At 41.9% G+C, this 19,060-nt stretch overlaps 1 protein-coding gene across 3 annotated transcripts in view; it reads right to left on the bottom strand.

Moving 5' to 3' along the window:
* The window catches only part of LOC126355052 (vigilin), a 171,106-nt gene that overhangs the window by 59,658 nt on the left and 92,388 nt on the right, over window positions 1-19,060 (bottom strand). For all 3 annotated transcript variants that reach the window (XM_050005206.1, XM_050005207.1, XM_050005205.1), the window contains exons 6-12: window positions 9,776-9,991; window positions 5,705-5,888; window positions 4,633-4,763; window positions 4,206-4,499; window positions 3,961-4,117; window positions 2,097-2,272; window positions 1,646-1,777 (exon numbers count right to left, since the gene is read on the bottom strand). In XM_050005206.1, coding sequence (XP_049861163.1) covers window positions 1,646-1,777; window positions 2,097-2,272; window positions 3,961-4,117; window positions 4,206-4,499; window positions 4,633-4,763; window positions 5,705-5,888; window positions 9,776-9,991 — 1,290 coding nt within the window. The remainder of the gene's footprint in view (window positions 1-1,645; window positions 1,778-2,096; window positions 2,273-3,960; window positions 4,118-4,205; window positions 4,500-4,632; window positions 4,764-5,704; window positions 5,889-9,775; window positions 9,992-19,060) is intronic.

The raw sequence follows: 19,060 nt of genomic DNA, 5'->3' as shown, positions 1-19,060 counted from the left end.
AACTGGCTGACACTGACGGCGGCGGTGCACAAATGCTGCGCAGCTAGCGCCATTCGACGGCCAACACCGCGGTTCCTGGTGTGTCCGCTGTGCCGTGCATGTGATCATTGCTTGTACAGCCCTCTCGCAGTGTCCGGAGCAAGTATGGTGAGTCTGACACACCGGTGTCAATGTGTTCTTTTTTCCATTTCCAGGAGTGTATATAACCGATTTGGGAGACAATCTGAGCAGCCGTCTTCGGTTGTTTGCACATGACGCTGTCATTTATTGACTAATAAAGTCATCAGAACATCAATACAAACTGCAAAACGATTTAGAAAAGATACCTGAATGGTGCGAGAAGTGGCAGTTGACCCTAAATAATGAAAAGTGTGAGGTCATCCACACGAGTGCTAAACGATATCCGTTAAACTTCGGTTACGCGATAAATTTGTCAAATCAAAGCCGTAATTTCAACTACATACCTAGGTATTACAATTACGAACAAGTTAAATTGGAAAGAACACACAGAAAATGTCGTGGGGGAAATCTAACCACACTGCGTTTTATTGGCAGGACACTCAGAAAATGTAACAGACCTAAGGAGACTGCCTACACTACGCTTGTCCCTCCCCTTTTAGAATACTGCTGCGCGGTCAGATAGCACTGACGGAGTACATCGGAAAAGTTCAAAGAAAGGCAGCACGTTTTGATTTATCGCGAAATATGGGAGAGAGTGTCACTGAAATGATACAGGATTTGGACTGGACATCATTAAAAGAAAGACGTTTTTCGTTGCGTCGGAATCTTCTCAGGAAATCAGAGCTCGTATGGAAAGATATTGTGATGGTGGTTCGATAAACCCTCTACCAGGCACTTAAATGTGATTTGCAGAGTACCGATGTAGATGTAGATACGCAAGGTTCTGTGTTGCATCACCGAGCTTAGCACTGACCGGACACTAACAGTGAGTGGGCTCAAATCAACAGACATCTGGTGAACCTGATCTAGGGAGACTTCTTTGATATCTTTGTAAACAGATTATAAGTAGCTCAGCTTCATAAAATTTCTTCACGACACAAACATCTTAAACACATTTAATTTAGGAGTAGTTATGTGTGTACTGATTATTTCAAATACAATGCAATGGTTTGTTTAATTTGAAATAATTAGTGTTTCAGTAAACATATCACAAACCGAAGCTGAGTCTCAAAGTTTATCTCTAATTACTTAATTCTGGTGCTGGACTTTGTCCAATCTTTCTAAATTCTGAATATTTACACTTCATTTCATGTTAAGTGTCACCTTGCAGTTTTACAACATGTGCATATTTTATGACTCATTCTAACAGCAAGTAGTCCCTGAACCACCACCTCTCTCTGTGACATTATCTTCCTGCCACTAATAACTTTCATTTTGTTTCTACATAACAAGTCATTTACTTGAAATGAAATTAAACTGGAAATAAACTAGTATTATTTATTCAGACTATGTGGTTACATTATCTCACCACCTTCACTGCATTCAAACAATGTAGTTTAAAGCTCTAAGTGAAATATTACCAGAATAATCTTTATAATCACTTGTAAAAAAGTATTACCACCTAAAACAATTTCTGTTAAACTTAACCAGGATGAGAATGACGTCTAAGCATCAGACCACTGACCTGTTCATTCTGTATTTCTTGAATACGTCTTTTTGCTTCCTCAACATTCTCTTTCTTTCCAGTTATTCTTATGACATCACTTTTCTCTCCTTCAGAAGGAAGGTCAATTCTTGTCTGTGTTTCATCTCGAATCTGAAATAATGTGGAAGAACTTAAGATGATTTATTCTCAAGGAGAGTATAACGAATTGTATAACATGACATACTATTTGCTCTTTGATCCACAATGTAAAAAAAAGATAAATAATGACACCAAATGATTTGTCCCGTTTGAAGAGAGAAAACGGAGCTGCAGCTCGACCCCCCCCCCCCTCCCACAAGCTCGCACACATGCACGCAGTCACAGTCACCACATGTTCAATTCAATTTCAAATATCTATTACAGCATTTTCTGTCGTTACCATACAAGTAGAAAAAAGTTTCTGAAAATTTATTTACTGAAAACTAACTACCTTTTTTATGTTTGCACCTCCTTTGCCAATAACAAATCTGTGGAACTGTTTAAAAATTGGCACTTCAAGCATGCAGCTACCTTCAGTCAGCTCTTTCACAACTTTCATTAAATGTTTGTGACATTTGTCCACATCTTCCCGAGGACCTCTTATTTTAACGACATCACGTTTTTCACCTGTAACACGAAACAAATTTACTGAAAAAACTTCTACTCCAGATATACATCTCTTGTTATTGCCATAGAACTGGACAATGTTTCAGAAACAGGAGATGATAAAACCCACAGAAAATACTGAACACAACAAAATACAACATTAAAAAGCTTTGCTTAGCAAGAAAATGGGTACTGTGAGAAAGGAGCATTAAAAGGGAACTATTAGGAGCACGAAGACCATAATTACCACTACCAGCTAACAGCATTCAAAATGCAATCTGCGAATGTGGTGACATCACAAGAGAGTATATTCCACATCCACATTTTGAAAATTTATTCCACCTGTGATGATACAAACACCTTGCCTGACACCATTGTTATCCTGGGATTCCAAGCCAGCAAGGAATTATTTCAGGTTTAACAAGAAATTAAAAGAAGACAAAGCAAAGTACGGGGTGTATAACAAACTAGGAATTTTTTTCCAGCATTTGAAGTAACTCACTACATTTTATCCTCTTCATGAGAGCAAGCATTGTCATGGATGGAAACAACACTGTCTTAGTATGCCACATCACTTTATGCTGATCAAAGTAATTTGTGTGGGATGTTGTGACAAGGTTTAGCACTGATTGGAGTGTGGTGCAACACTTAGCAATTCATCTTCTCTTCCCAAAAAAATCTGCACATAAACTTCCATGTAGTCTGAACTAACCTTACTTTGGCTTCATGGCAAGGACATGTGCCTGAATTATAAGAACTAGTATTTCGTTTCTGGATCTACTGAAACATCCACATCTCCCCTCCGATTCACAATGTGAGTCAAGAAATCCTCATTCCCTTCATGGTACACGGTGCCAAAAATGTAATGCATCTCTCCTCCTCCCCCCCTGGTGTATCTTTGGAACAACCCTTTCAACAAGGGTTGAAATGACTTTACAAAGATGGGAGAATTCCAATGCATTTCTGGAATACTAGTGTTTCCAATCTTCATACAGTATCTCTTGGAAGCAAATTAAAAGCTGGTTAAACTCTATAGGACACACGCAGCATTCAAGGTTTTTTTTCCCCTTAAAAAAAGAGAGAAGCACCAAATGGAAAAAATTAATTATAAGGGAAGTACACTTTTAGCAATTCTAAAGTATTAGACCACCTCGAAAGAAACAAAGTAACATCCTAACAGCAGAAATAATATGCACAGTAATGAATTGAGATTAAGAATGACCTCCGGTCTGAAGTCAGAACGAAACAAAGTATCTAAAAGACACCACTATTAACATGCTGTTCCAGTGTTTAGGTGATTATACCTCAATCAGCTTTCACCTCTACAAAACACAACTTAAAGGAAGAAAGTTAAGAATTAAGCAAACTTGCTGGGAATTGTGAGGTTAAAGACTGAATGAGTACATCAGGGACCACTAAACGTACAGAAACAGAAGAAGAAGAAGCAACATTTATACAAATAAAGAGGAACACATTCACATTGTATCCAGAATTCAGTTGAAATTCAATAACTACTCTCAAAAACAGTAAAACTTCAAACAAACACTTGTGATTACAATTGGGGAATAGGCAGAAAATATCATTTAGGGCTATCGTAATGCTAGAAGATTTCCTTAAACATCCAATACATACACGCCACTACCGAACTACGGCAATCAACATGTTCAGTTCTATTTAATTTATTTTTTATAAAGAAATAATGTACACACCTGGTCCGGGGAAAGTTATTTGCACCTGATTAAACTTTTCTCTTATTTCACGTATGTTTTCACCTTTAGCACCAATTATTGTTGGAAAGAAACCATGCTCTATGATGATATCTTTTTCTTTCTCATTTTCAAGTTTATGTAACATCTCTTTAAGTTCCTTTAAAACATACACACATTATTAAACTGATTTCTGAAAGTACTTCATGAGAAATCAAAATTAAATTCATAAACACAAGTAACCTTACCTCTTGAGCTTTTTGTACACCTTCTTTATTACCTTCAATGTGTATAGTGGTAATGCCATCACTCTCACCAATGTTAATAAGAACATTCAGGTCAGTTTTCATTCTGTTAACATTAACACCATTTTTCCCAATTATGTGTTTTGCAAATTTTGGGTCAGCTGTCATTTGAGTATATGTTAGTTTATTGATCAAATCATTTGCCATCTTCTGCAATTCCTGTTTTGCTTTCTCCACTTCTTCAGGGGGTCCTTCAATTTTTATCTTGTCCTCTTTATCAGTGAATTCAACATGAACCTAAAATAAGACAACCCACACCATCACATCTAAAGAAAGTAAAATAATAGCAAGTCTTGTGCAATCCATTGCAGTCTATATAACATTATCAAACACAAATTTTGAGTAATTAAAATTCCTCAAGATTATCTACCTTTGGCAAATCCTGAGTAATTGTTCTAATATTTGCCCCTTTGCGGCCAATAATATACTTATGAATCCAATTTGGAGCTTCAACCACATCAGTTTCCATACTATTTGCTTTATCATACACCATAGTCAAGGCTAAAAAAGGAAGAGACCAAACAAATCTTATAAGGCATACAAGCTGACAACATTGAAGAACAATCAAAGTATATATTCCAGTAGCAATTCTCTGCCACACTTTGTAAAATAAGCCACAATATGATGATAATGAAAAACAGAATGTGGAAGCACCCTCAATGAATAACTGCTCAAGATATACAAAATTTTCGAAGATAATAAATCTTAATGTGCTTAGTTGTAAAAACTTCTGTACTTTATATGTAACAATTCAGTAATGACATTGCAATACATACATACATAATGCACGGGTTAACAGGAGACAAAATGAGATGACAATAATAGATAAATATTTTAGAAATAATGACCATAATATGAACAATGAACACCTGTAGGTGGAGTCAAACCTCTAAGAATTATGAGTCATGGTACTAACCAGTAGCACAAATGCAAAATTTCGCCAATGTGCTACAACGTGGTGGTCTATAGCCTTTTTGACTTACAAGGATAGTATTCATAACTGTATCGAAACTATTAATTTTGCACATATAAACTGAACTCTTAAATGTATTTAAATTTTATAATTGTTTAGCACATTAAGAACTAAAACAAAATTACAAAAAAAAATGTTAGTAACAGTGGGAATCTAATCTGGGCCAAAGAATTATCAGTGAGTTCTGCAAGAAACTCACCCACGGAGCAGTTGCTTCAGTTACTCCTATGAAAACCCTCACACTTTGCTTGCACAATATGTTATATATAATTTCAAAGAAAAATATTGACCCAGTGCTGCGAGCAACATAGTACTCTTAGTGCTGGAAGGAATGACACTACATCAGAGCACATGTAGTTAAAAACAGACAACTGCGCCCCTTCTTTTGATTCAATCATATTGCGACTGACCATCTGTTCAGCACTCAACACTGTTTACTACTTATCACAGGAAGAGGGCAAACACTTACCTCTACCTAACCGATCATGTGGACCCCTCAATGTAATTGTTCCTGTACTTGAATCTTGAGGAGGCATTTCCACACTAACACCAGTTTCTCTGAGGATTTCTTGTATACCTGTTCGACGGGTGCCTATGATGTATTTATGCTTAGCCTTTTGAACCTCTACTGACACCACAGTACATTTTTTCTCCTGAAAAAGGAAAATCAATAACTCAGTCAGTTCAAATGTTCAGCAGTTACAATGCAGAAAACAATAAGTTTTAGTATAAATCCTACCAAAATTCACACAATAGCCATCCATAACTGCAAAAGTGTTGCCAGTGCAGGATTTTGGCCATGAACCGACCTCTTGACTATGTCCCATAAATGTTCATGGGATTCATGTTGGGCGAAATGGGTGGTCAAATCACTTGGTCAAAGTGTCCAAGGAGTTCCTCAAATCAATCAGTAATTTTGTGCATTGTCGTTCATAAAAATTCCATTGTTGTGGAATGCAAATGATCTCCAAGTAGCTAAACATAAAAATTTCCAGTTAATAACCAGTTCAGTTGGACCAGAGGACTCAGTCCATTACTTGTGAGTACAGCCCACACCATTGTGGAGCCACCAGCTTGCACAATGCCTTATTGACAACTGGGGTCCACAGCTCCATGGTATCTGTGCCTCACTCAAACCCTACCATAAGCTCATAACTGAAATCAGGACTCATCTGACCAGGTCACCATTTTCCAGTCACGTAGGGCCTAATCAATGTTCCGAAGCCGAGGGAGAGGCACTGCAGGCAATGTCATGCTGCTACCAAAGGCACTCTGGTCAGTCTTCTGCTGTCATAGCCCATAAATGCCAAAGTCTGCACTGTCCTAACTGATATGTTCATCATATGTCCCACATTGACCTCTGCGGTTATTTAACAATGTTCCTTGTATGTCAGTACTGACAACTTTACACAAATGCCACTGCTTTCTGTCATTAAGTGAAGGCCATATGCCACTGCATTGTCAGTGGTGAGAGATAATGCCTGAAATTCAGTATTCTTTGAACATTCTTGGCACTGGATCGTGGAATACTGAATTCTCTACCAATTTCCAAAATGGAATATCCCACATGTTTAACTACCATTCTGCATTCCACGTCAGAAATGTTTTCAAATGAATCACGAGTACAAATGACAGCTCTGCCAATGTACTGCCGTTTTATATATTCTGTACACGATACTATTGCCATCTGCATATGTGTCTATTGCTATACCATGACCTGTCATGTCCGTGTACAATAAATGACCTGTTTTAAACACAGTTTTCATTCTAACCTCTTTCCTCTGCTCAAAATAATAACTTAAAGCCAAATATAACAACTTGCCTAAGTATAACAACTTGCAAAACACTTCAAAGAAATTCCTAAGATACATTTATTTGAAACAAATACTCAAAGCACATCTCTTAGATATTGCACACTACACAAAGATTAGTTATAGAAGTACAAGTAGACGAGGGTGGATGGGCATTATTATCACTAGTACTTAATAGCAATGTCTCGTCAAGGAGCCACACATCATGATGGGAAGGTGCATCAGTTATTCAGACAGAGAGAATGGAAGACATCAAGCTGCAACATAAGCAGGCACCATGGTTGTGACCCTAAAGTCGTGAGTGAGTGTGTGTGTGAGTGTGTGAGTGTGTGTGTGAGTGTGTGAGTGAGTGAGTGAGTGAGTGAGTGAGTGAGTGAGTGAGTGAGTGAGTGAGTGAGTGAGTGAGTGAGTGAGTGAGTGAGTGAGTGAGTGAGTGAGTGAGTGAGTGAGTGAGTGAGTGAGTGAGTGAGTGAGTGAGTGAGTGAGTGAGTGTGTGAGTGAGTGAGTGAGTGAGTGTGTGAGTGAGTGAGTGAGTGTGTGAGTGAGTGTGTGAGTGAGTGAGTGAGTGTGTGAGTGAGTGAGTGAGTGAGTGTGTGAGTGAGTGAGTGTGTGAGTGAGTGAGTGTGTGAGTGAGTGAGTGTGTGAGTGAGTGAGTGTGTGAGTGAGTGAGTGTGTGAGTGAGTGAGTGAGTGTGTGAGTGAGTGAGTGTGTGAGTGAGTGAGTGTGTGAGTGAGTGAGTGTGTGAGTGAGTGAGTGAGTGTGTGAGTGAGTGTGTGAGTGAGTGAGTGTGTGAGTGAGTGAGTGTGTGAGTGAGTGAGTGTGTGAGTGAGTGAGTGTGTGAGTGAGTGTGTGAGTGAGTGTGTGAGTGAGTGTGTGAGTGAGTGAGTGAGTGTGTGAGTGAGTGAGTGTGTGAGTGAGTGAGTGTGTGAGTGAGTGAGTGTGTGAGTGTGTGAGTGAGTGTGTGAGTGTGTGAGTGAGTGAGTGAGTGTGTGAGTGAGTGAGTGAGTGTGTGAGTGAGTGAGTGAGTGTGTGAGTGAGTGAGTGAGTGTGTGAGTGAGTGAGTGTGTGAGTGAGTGAGTGAGTGTGTGAGTGAGTGAGTGAGTGTGTGAGTGAGTGAGTGTGTGAGTGAGTGAGTGTGTGAGTGAGTGTGTGAGTGAGTGTGTGAGTGAGTGTGTGAGTGAGTGTGTGAGTGAGTGTGTGAGTGAGTGTGTGAGTGAGTGTGTGAGTGAGTGTGTGAGTGAGTGTGTGAGTGAGTGTGTGAGTGAGTGTGTGAGTGAGTGTGTGAGTGAGTGTGTGAGTGAGTGTGTGAGTGAGTGTGTGAGTGAGTGTGTGAGTGAGTGTGTGAGTGAGTGTGTGAGTGAGTGTGTGAGTGAGTGTGTGAGTGAGTGTGTGAGTGAGTGTGTGAGTGAGTGTGTGAGTGAGTGTGTGAGTGAGTGTGTGAGTGAGTGAGTGAGTGAGTGTGTGAGTGAGTGTGTGTGTGTGTGTAGTGCAGAGAAGTAAATGTAAAGTGTACAATTATTTTTTTATATTACTAAGCTAACCTGTTTTTATGTAGAAAAATAAGAGCTTTGTACATTAGGTACATCATCACAATGCAGAGTATTTGTTATCCCCAAGGGTAGGGAAGATTGAGGCTTATTCTCTACCTGGCCATCCAGACTTAGGTTTCCTAAATCACTTTAGACAAGTGCTGGGATAGTTACTTCAACAAGGCCACTACCAATCACATTTATACTCGAATACCTATATTTATGACTTTTTATCTTGAATTAATGTAATAGATCCTATACCTGTTTTACAAGGATGTTGGGTAAATAATTACTGCTATTATTTCTATGGCTATAACTGAAAAAAAAAACCATTACTCTAGCAAAATAAAGAGATCTAAATGTCAAAACGAGTCATTATACACAAAAAATGCATTGTAGCAAATATTTACAAACATCCATTACAGCTAATCATTTTTTGTTTCACAAGCTTCTGACACTGGTGCACAACAAGTATGCACAAGTTCTGACTGATGTGTACAATTCTTTTTACTAAAAGTGAGTTTCCATAAAACTGCAATGAAATTAATTCGCTTTAGCAGTTTCACATCATCTAGTAAGTATATTGTGCCTACTTTATTCAGTCTATGAATTTTATGTTACCTCTTCTATAGATCCTAAAATCTGTTGATTAATTAGCACTTTATTTGTCCTTTCTCAACTGTAATGTGCAATTTTTATTTCAAAAATATGAAAATTGGGTATTTCACATGTTCCAATTCATTATATATTTGGTTAACAATAACTACTTCCTGATATGAAAATGTTGAAGTATTTTACTTCAGATGAACAAGCAATACTGCTGAAAATGGTAGATAAACAAAACAATTCAGTAGATATGATCGACAAACTCAATATAAGATTGTTCTCAATAGTTCAGATCATCTATAGAATTTAATAGACTTCACAAAGAAAAGTGCTGAGTAATTTGCAATAGCCATGGTGTGTGTGTGTGTGTGTGTGTGTGTGTGTGTGTGTGTGTGTGTGTGTGTATGTATGTGTGTGTGTGTGTGTATGTATGTGTGTGTGTGTATGTATGTGTGTGTGTGTGTGTGTGTGTGTGTGTGTGTGTGTGTGTGTGTGTGTATGTGTGTGTGCGCGCGCACAAATGAAGTTCCACTGTACACTGCAATGTAAATGTTTCACACCTTCAACAAATGTCTTTTTAATGGACAAACTTACCATTTCACGGTAGATATTCATGATTTTGTCTTTTGCAACTGTAACACCTTCCTTTTCACCTGCTATTGTGATTTCATCCTTTTGTACTGACACAGGAGGTATGTTTATTCTCACTCCTGTTTCATTCATCAGTGCAATCACATGCTCGTTATTTGCACCACATATAAATGGGTGATATATCTTCGGAATATTGAGGCGTTCATATGCTTGTTTTGACTGAAATAAAAGAGAGAAACAATTTGTGACAATAATGAAATGCTCAGAATAAAAAATTACACTACAGATATGCTTGCTTATTACACTACTTTTTATGCAAGTTATTTCCATTATTGTTAAGCTAAAAACCCTGAAGTTGTAAACACACAGTTACACACGCACAGGATGATATAACACACACATATGAGAGAAAGATAATTTAATTACATATTAAAAAAGAAATAACCCTTTTCTCTATATGAATATCATTAAGTATGTCTTCCTTTACACAAAATCAGATGAAAAGTGAAAGTTCCAAAAAGGACAGTGTAAGCACTAAGAGTCTTTCATGCACCATCGTCGTCCTGACCCTTCAACAATGTGGATGTGTGGGTAAAATCATTTTTATGCAAAATGGCGCTACTCTGCAAATTACAATGCCAGTGAAGCATCTGCTGCAAAGGCATTTTGGAAATACTAGAATTATCAGTCATTTCCCTACAGCCTAGCCATCCAGATAACCTGATTGTAATCTGTGCGACGTCTGGATGTTGGGTCACCTGAAAGATGATGTGTTCAGTGCTCCAATCACAGAAGTACCTGAACCGAAAGTACATATTATGCAATGCATTCTGAACTTTACCCCCGAGACACTCCGACCTGTTGTGGAACATACTGTTTCTCAGTTTCAACTTGTAGCAGAAACTGTGTACAGCATATTTAACATGTCTTGTGCCAGTCTCACAACAATTAAAAATAGATTTCATTCTTGCTTTTTGGAGTCAGGACAATTAAAACCTTTTTCCCATCTGATGTGGTACAACCTTGATGTGGTGGATGGGCTTACCTAACTAACAGTGCCACAATTGTTTAATGCCAAACTTGTTTTGTCACATACACTGAATAGTATGGTTGGTTTAATGTGCAACTCTCAGTACAGCCATCATGGTGTGATTCATCTGTCATTTGTAGCTGAACCCATTGACAAAATGACACTGAATGGACAATGACAAATTAGTGGGATTTTTTCATTTTCAGTGTTTTGAAACCGGAACTTCAATTATAATAACCCTGTGGTTTCATCTAAACTACTTCTATAGAGGAACACCTGGCATATTTGACAAAAAAAGATACTTCAGCTGTCATGGATATCTCAATGAGCACACTGTTACAGTTTTATAATTGCATATTTCACTCCTTTCTGTGCCAAAGTTAGACTCACCACAATGAAGTGCAGAAGATTTTTCCTTTTAGTATTGCAGATGATTGATGACAGCAAAATTTAATTAGTGAATAAATTTACTGTGAGGCTGTGGTAAATATTTCCAGTTACTTAAGAGAAACCAGCAAGATGTATTTGTGTGATACCCGTACAAATTCTAATTACTTTCTTTTGCACAAAAATATTTTTGCCTATGAGGAGTTATCTTAAGAGTACTATCCCATTTGACAAAAATGAGTGACAATATGTAAAATACTTTAACTTCTCCAAATTTGGAATTTATTCTAGTGGCAAAAAGTAGCTGACCCTTAACATGTTAGAAGGTCCACTCTGTGCTACAGTGTCATCAACTTGTACATCCATGAACCTTTCTGCCCTGTGTAATATTTGTTGGTGCACTATGTTAATAAGTCTAATGCTAGCCAAAGCAGATAAAACTGGGTAACGTCAATAAAAACAACATTCATTATTTTCCTAATCCATGTCTCTGTTTCCAGCTTGACAACAATGCTGATATTATTTACAAAACAGATTAATTCTGTCTCCTGATGCAAGTAAAAAGGTAGGTAGTTAAAAAAAACAGCACGAACAGTAAAAGGGAGCGACGATCAAGCACTGCACGATCTCTAATTGCTATTTCTCCCCATTATAGAGTCTCTCTAACACTTTAGTGTCACTTTCTGGATCCTGTTTCTTCAACAGAACTAAACTACACATACGAACCACGTAACCTGCAACGATTTAATTTCTCTATTAGAATATTATAATTGGCACCATCAAATGCCTTTGTTAAGTTGCAGATGATCCCAACTGGCAATATTTTACCATATAAGAAAGTTATGTGCTCAGCCAGAGTATAAACAGCTGCCTCAGTAGAAAAGTTCTCCTGTAATCCAAACCATAATGGGATCAATACCCCATTACAACACAGATGGGTGACAACTCTTTCATGCACGATCTGCTCAAAAATCTTTGAAAATGAGGTAAGGGACGAGACAAGCTAGTAGTTACAGGCATTGTAGTCAGTTCTCTTATTCATAGGCCTAACAATGCTATATTTAGTGTGTTAAGTTGTACCCTAAGTTAACAAATGCAATAACAAAAATTCTTGGATTGAGCAATACATAAAACACGGGAAAGGCAAACAGTCAACTATTGTAGATGAATGTGTGGTGTACAGAAACATGTAACAGGAAACAACATTCACACTAACTTTGAACTGTTGCTCTTTTTCTAGCACAAATATGAACATTCACACACACAACCAGACAGACATCAAAGCTAACACTTCTGTGGCCACTCCAAGACTGATTATTGAAAGCAGCTGCCTAAGCTGAAGGAAGCAGGCAGGTGGTAGGCAAGGACTCACTTTTAACCTGACTTCATCCTTCCCCATTGAGTCCAATATCACTGCTATTCATAACCTGAAAAATAGTCCAGACCTTATCAGCCTTCCCACAAACAAGGCCTCCACCACAGCTGTCTTGAACTGCAGTGACTATGTGGCTGAGGGTCTCTGACAAATTTCCAACAACTATGTGCATAACTTACCATCATGATCCCATATAAGGTGTCCAACATCACCTCAAACAGTTTCTGAAGGATTTAGGTTCACAAATCCGATACCTGAAACCATTTCCCTCCTTACGCCAGCAACCCCCCATGCTCCTACCTTTTATCTACTCCCCAAACTCTAGAACCCAACCCCCACGTCTCCCTACTGGTCATCCCATTTTGGTTGGGTACAATGCTGCCACAGAGCAAACCTCTGCCTTTGTTGAGCAACATCTCCTAAATATTGTTTGTGGTCCTCATCCTACATTGACGACACTGCTCGCTGCTTTTACCTCCTCTCCACAGTTACTGCTCCTTTACCACCAGACTCCTTGTTGGTCACTTTGGCTGCGACATCCTTTGACATCAACATCCCTTAGGCCCATGGTGTGGCCATGAGACACTACTTTCCCAACATTGTCTTGATACCAAACTTACCACCTGCTTCCTAAACCTCTTAGACAATCACATCCTAACTCAAGTATTTCACTTTAAAAGGCCAAATTTATAAACAAATCCATGGCACTGCTATGCAAACTTATTTATGGACCAAAATTTATTCACCGACTACAAATTATTTGAAGTCACTTGTATAAGTGTCATGTGGAAATTTGTGCTAGACTGGAATTCTAACCTGGACTTCCTGTTTAACCACTTTGGCTACCTGTACACACTCCCTGACCTGACCCAAACTTCCACGTCACATAATTTACATAGTTGAGCCACAGTCCGTGCTTGCAAACAGTATTAATTGTATTCCCACACCAAAGGTAACAAAGCTACAAGAGATTAAGACCGATATTATCATTGTATGCCCGGTTGGTTGGTTTGTGGGGGTTGAAGGGACCAGACAACAAAGGCTATCGGTCCCTTTTTCCATGATCATGAGAAACCCACAAGGAATAAAAACAAGCAACAGAGATGACAAGGGACGACACAGAACAAGACAGACAGAGACAAAGACCAGAAAAGAGGAATTAAAAAACACACAGAGTGTTACAGTGGTTGGCCAACCATGGAAACAAAAAAAGGAAAAGCCAACCACCAAGACGCACACTAAAAACCCCAATCTAAAACCATAGGCCAAAGGCCAGACGTAACACACAAAAGAAAAAACCCTCAGATTGAGTGATAAAAGCCCCCTGCTCGAATAAAATGCAAAACTAAGCCTGCCATGGCAGCGTCACCTATTAAAGTGCAGGGAGCGTATCAGGCAGTGCAAACATCTGCCTCAACACAGTTAAAAGCGGACAGTCCAAAAAAGTGTGGACCACTTCAATACTGAACCACAGCGACAGAGAGGTGGGTCATCACGGCGCAATAAATAACTGTGCGCCATACAGAAGAAGCCAATGTGCAGCCGGCAGAGTACAACAGAGTCCTTGCGAGAGGCCCACAAGGAGGAGCACCATACACCAGTAGTCTCCTTAACGACCTGAGTTTGTGCAGGGTGCGCCATTTATCACCCCAGGTACCCACCAGACGAGAGTGAGGAAAACACTAGTTGAGAGCTCGTAAACCACTCAGGGAGTCACTACAGATAACGAAGGACTCACTTGAGCAGGAGCAGAAATACTCTAGGGTGCGAGAGATGGCGGCAAGCTCTGCGGTGAAAACATTGCAGACAGCTGACAATGAGTGTTGTTCAGAATGATCCCCAAGAGTAATAGCATAACCAACTTTACTGGCAACCATTGAATCGTCGGTATAGGCCACAGCAGAGCCATGAAATGCGGCAAGGGTAGAAAGAAAGCAGCCGCAGAGGGCCTCAGGAGGGACTGAGTGTTTCGAACCCTGAGAAATATCCAGCTGAAGGCATGGGCGGGACACACACCACGGGGGTATACGGATATGGGCCTGGAAAAGAGGTGCGAGAGGGAAAAACTCAAGCCCAGAGACAAGAGCCCGGACGCGGATGGTGATCATACACCCTGACCGGGGCCGTCATTGTGCAAGATGGGTGACTGAGTTGGCGAACAGGAGATGGTAATTGGGAAGCCTGGGCAAGCTACAAACAAGTGCTGGATAAGCAGCCAATAGATGTAGGCACCGGATCCGCAATGGAGGGACACCGGCCTCCACAAGTATTCCGCTTACACGGCTTATGTGGAAAGCTCCGGTTGTGAGTTGGATCCCATAGTGAAGTATGGGGTCAAGCAACTGCAACATGGAAGGCGATACCGAACTGTAAGCCAGGCTCCCATAATCAAGGTGGGACTGAATTAATGCCCAATACAGCCGTAGAAGGGTACACCGAATGGCACCCTAGCTGGTGTGACTCTGGCAACAAAGAGCGTTATGATGGCGCCAGTACATTTGTTTAAGCTGCCGAATATGAGGGAGCCAAGTCAACCGGGCATCATAAAGCAAGCCCAAAAACTGATGCGTCTCCACCACAGCAAGAGATTCGCCATCAAGATAAACCTGTGGCTCAAGGTGAACAGTGCGACGTCAGCAGAAATGCATGACGCAGGTCTTGGTGGCGAGAAATGGAAGCTGTGCATGATGGTTCAGGACTGCATCCTATAGCAATGCCAGTGGAGCTAAAGTGCAGGCAAAAGTCTTCAGCATACAAAGAAGCCGATACAGACATTCCCATAGCTACAGCTAGCCCACTGATAGCAACTAAAAAGAGGCAGACACTCGAGACAGAGCATTGCAGGACCCCATTCGCTTGGACTCAGGAGGATCTATGGGAGGGACCAACTTGCATGCAGAAGGAACGAAGCAACAAAGTTTTGAAGAAATATCGGGAGTGGGCCCCTAAGACCCCAACCATGAGGTGTGGTGAGGATGTGATGTCACCATGTGGTACCATATGCCTTCCGCATGTCAAAAAAGACTGCAACCAGATGCTGACGGTGGGCAAATGCCTTACAGATGGCACACTCCAGGCAGACCAGATTATCGGTGGTAGAGCCACCTTTACAGAACCCACCTGGTGATGGAGCCAGAAGGCCCCGAGACAAGTAACTAACTCAACCTCTGGCTCACCATGCGTTCGAGGAACTTGCACAGAATGCTGGTGAGGCTAATGGGCTGGCAACTGTACACCTCCAGCAGGTCCTTGCCAGGTTTCAACACATGGATGATGATACTTTCCGACCAGTGCAATGGGAATTTACCCTTAACCCAGATACTGTTGAAATGGTCTAGGAGGTGTCACTGGCAGTTCACCGAGCGGTGTTTGAGCATCTGATAGTGGATGTGATCCAGCCCTGGAGCCATATCAGGGCAAGCGGCTAGGGCACTTTGGAATTCCTACTCACTGAATGGAGCATTGTACGATTCGGGATGGGGGGTATGGAAGGAAAGGCTCAGACGTTCCAACCGCTACTTCTGGGAGGAGGGCAGCAGGTAACTCGCAGATGCGGAACTGCGAGCATAATGCTCCACTAAGAGTTCTGCAATCATGTCGGAGTCAGTACAGACTCCTCCATTCAGGGAAAGCCCAGGTACACTGACAGGGGTCCAATAGCCATAGAGTCGCCTAATCTTGGCCCAATCCTGCGATGGAGAGGTACAGATGCCAATGGTGGAGACATACCTTTCCCAGCACTCCTGCTTCCACTGGCAAACAAGGTGTTGGGCTCAGGCATGAAGCCATTTAAAGGCAATGAGGTGCCACTTATGACGCTGCAGGGCCCGCCTGCGATCTCTAATCGCCTCAGCGATCTCCAGTGACCACCAAGGCACAGTTCTCCACCAAGGGGATTCAGAAGAACAGGAATTTTATATTCTACTGCAGAAACAATGCCGGTGATGATCGTGTGAACCACAACATCAATGGTGTCATGATAAAGAGGCTGAATCTTGGCAATGGAGGCAAACAAGTCCCAGTCACCTTTATTCAAAGCCCATCTGTGGAGGTGTGCTGCAGCAGTGACAGAAAGATCGGAAAGTGGTCACTACCGCACTAGTCGTCATGTACACTCCATTGGACAAATGGTAGAAGGCCAGGGCTGCAGACTGAAATGTCGATGGCAGAGTACGTGACATGTGCCATACTGAAATGTGTGGAGGCACCATTATTTAAAAGAGAAAGTTTGAGCTGTGTCAACACTTGCAAAATGACAGTGCCTCGGCCTGTTGCCACCAATCCACCCCACAATGGGTTATGGGTGTTGAAGTCGCCCAGTAACAGAAAAGGTGGCAGCAGTTGGGCTATCAGAGCAGCCAATACATGCTGTGGGACATCACAATCCAGTGGAAGATAGAGACTGCAGACAGTAACAGGCTGAGACATCCACACCCTGACAGCAACAGCCTCTGAAGGTGTTTGATGACACACACACACACACACACACACACACACACACACACACACACACACACACACACACACACACACACACACACACACACACACACACACACACTGTAAAGAGAGTTAAGGACGTAAACAAAGACTCCACCAGATACCCAAAGCTGCCGCATTCTTATAACAACCCCAACAGCCATGGAGGGCGGTGGTTCGCATCGCTGGAAACCAAGTTTCCTGGAGAGCAATGTAGAAGGAAGGCTGATAAGTTGGCAGCACTCAGCAAGGTGGTGGAAAAAAACGCCGCAATTCCACTGGAGGATAACATCACTAAGCTGGAAAGGCATGATCACTCTAGGAGGCAGGTTACACCTTAGGGTCACCTGTTGCCGCCGATTGAGTACATGTGCGAGCGACGTCCATTGCGTCCAACACTGTTCATTCGGCGATTCTGGCTGGGAGGGCTTCATTGGGTCAGTCCCAGAGACAGAGGAGGACCGTGATGCCCTATGACTAATTACCTGTGGTTGCTGCAGCCACTGGCTTATGTCTGCTTTCCTATTGGTCAGAACCCAGGAAGAGGGGGACCCCTTCCTGGAGAGAGGAGCTGAAGAAGACATGCTTCTCCATCTGGGAAGTGGGGCTTGGGAGAGGGGGGGGGGGGGGGGGGGGGGTTTGCTTCCGAAGTAGGTGGTGCAGGAGCAACAGAGAGGGAAATGCCCCACACCATCAAAGGGGCAGGTGTAATCTGAGTGCTGACTGTAATAGGTACAACAGATGGGGCTACAACTGTTCTCGTAGCGGCACCGTATGAAGTGGTCATAGCCACAGGATGTAGGTGCTCATATTCTCTCTTAGTGTAGGTCAGTCAGTCCATGGTCTTATATTCCACAATTTTCATCTCTTTCTGTAAAATCCTGCAGTCCGGTGAGCAAGTGAATTATGCTCTCCGCAGTTGACACAGATGGGAGGCGGGGCACAGGGAGTACTGGGATGTGAAGGCCGTCCACAACTCCGACAGATGACTCTACAAATACAGCGGGAAGACATATGGAAGAACTTCCAGCACTTAAGGCATTGCGTCAGGGGAGGGATATACGGCTTTACATCACAGCGGTAGACATTACCATGACCTTCTCAGGTAATGTGTCACCCTCTAAGACCAAAACGAAGGCACCAGTAGCAATCTGATATTCACTCAGACCCCGGTGGACACGCCGGCTGAAATGGACACATTGCCACTAAATTGGCACGCAGCTTGTTGTCACATTGCAAAAGAAGATCCCTGTGAAATATAATACCCTGGACCATATTTGATCTCTTATGGAGCGTAATGGAAACAGAAACATTCCCCAGCCAGTCGGAGGTGAGTAGTGCCCGTGGCTGCACAGAGGATGCTGTTTTAATGAAGATCGACCCTGACTGCAATTTGGACAAGTCCTCCACCTCCCCAAACTTGTCCTCTAAATGCTCCGCAAAAAACTGAGGCTTCGTTGACATGAATGATTCCCAATCGACTCGAGTACAGACAAGGTACTGGGGCGAATAAGTATCACTGCCATCCTTAGCCTTTCGCCCCTCCCAAGATGTAGCCAGGGAGGGGAACTATTTGGGGTTATACTTCTCCGCATTTAAGTGAGCCCTCTAACGCTTTGAGACCGCTGGCAGCTGGCCACCAGCAAGAGATGATGTACCACAATTTATTGCTGTCATCTGCCCTGATGCCACCCACTCCAACGACCCTCCACACAGGTCCCACCCAGCCTCAGCAAGGACCACCTGGCAGGATGGCCATTGCCAGGAGTCCTGATGCCCCAGGGAGATAGGCTCTACTATTTGACATATGTGGAGATGACAGCGCAGGCATTAGCAGAGCAATCCCTCTGTTGTCAGGGGGCTACAACCAGGAGGGTACATGGCAGGCCCACTACAACAGACTGGCTACTGTGCCAGATATCAGGTTCAAAGAAGTCTATGGTCGTTGTCTCTGCAGAAGGCAACACTGCATAGTGCATGGCGGAAACCGCACCCAGGAATGTATCCTTGCCCAAGA

Source organism: Schistocerca gregaria, chromosome 3 (assembly GCF_023897955.1).
Source record: "Schistocerca gregaria isolate iqSchGreg1 chromosome 3, iqSchGreg1.2, whole genome shotgun sequence".
Classification (NCBI taxonomy): Eukaryota; Metazoa; Arthropoda; class Insecta; order Orthoptera; family Acrididae; genus Schistocerca; species Schistocerca gregaria.
This window is presented reverse-complemented; position numbering and strand designations above follow the sequence as displayed.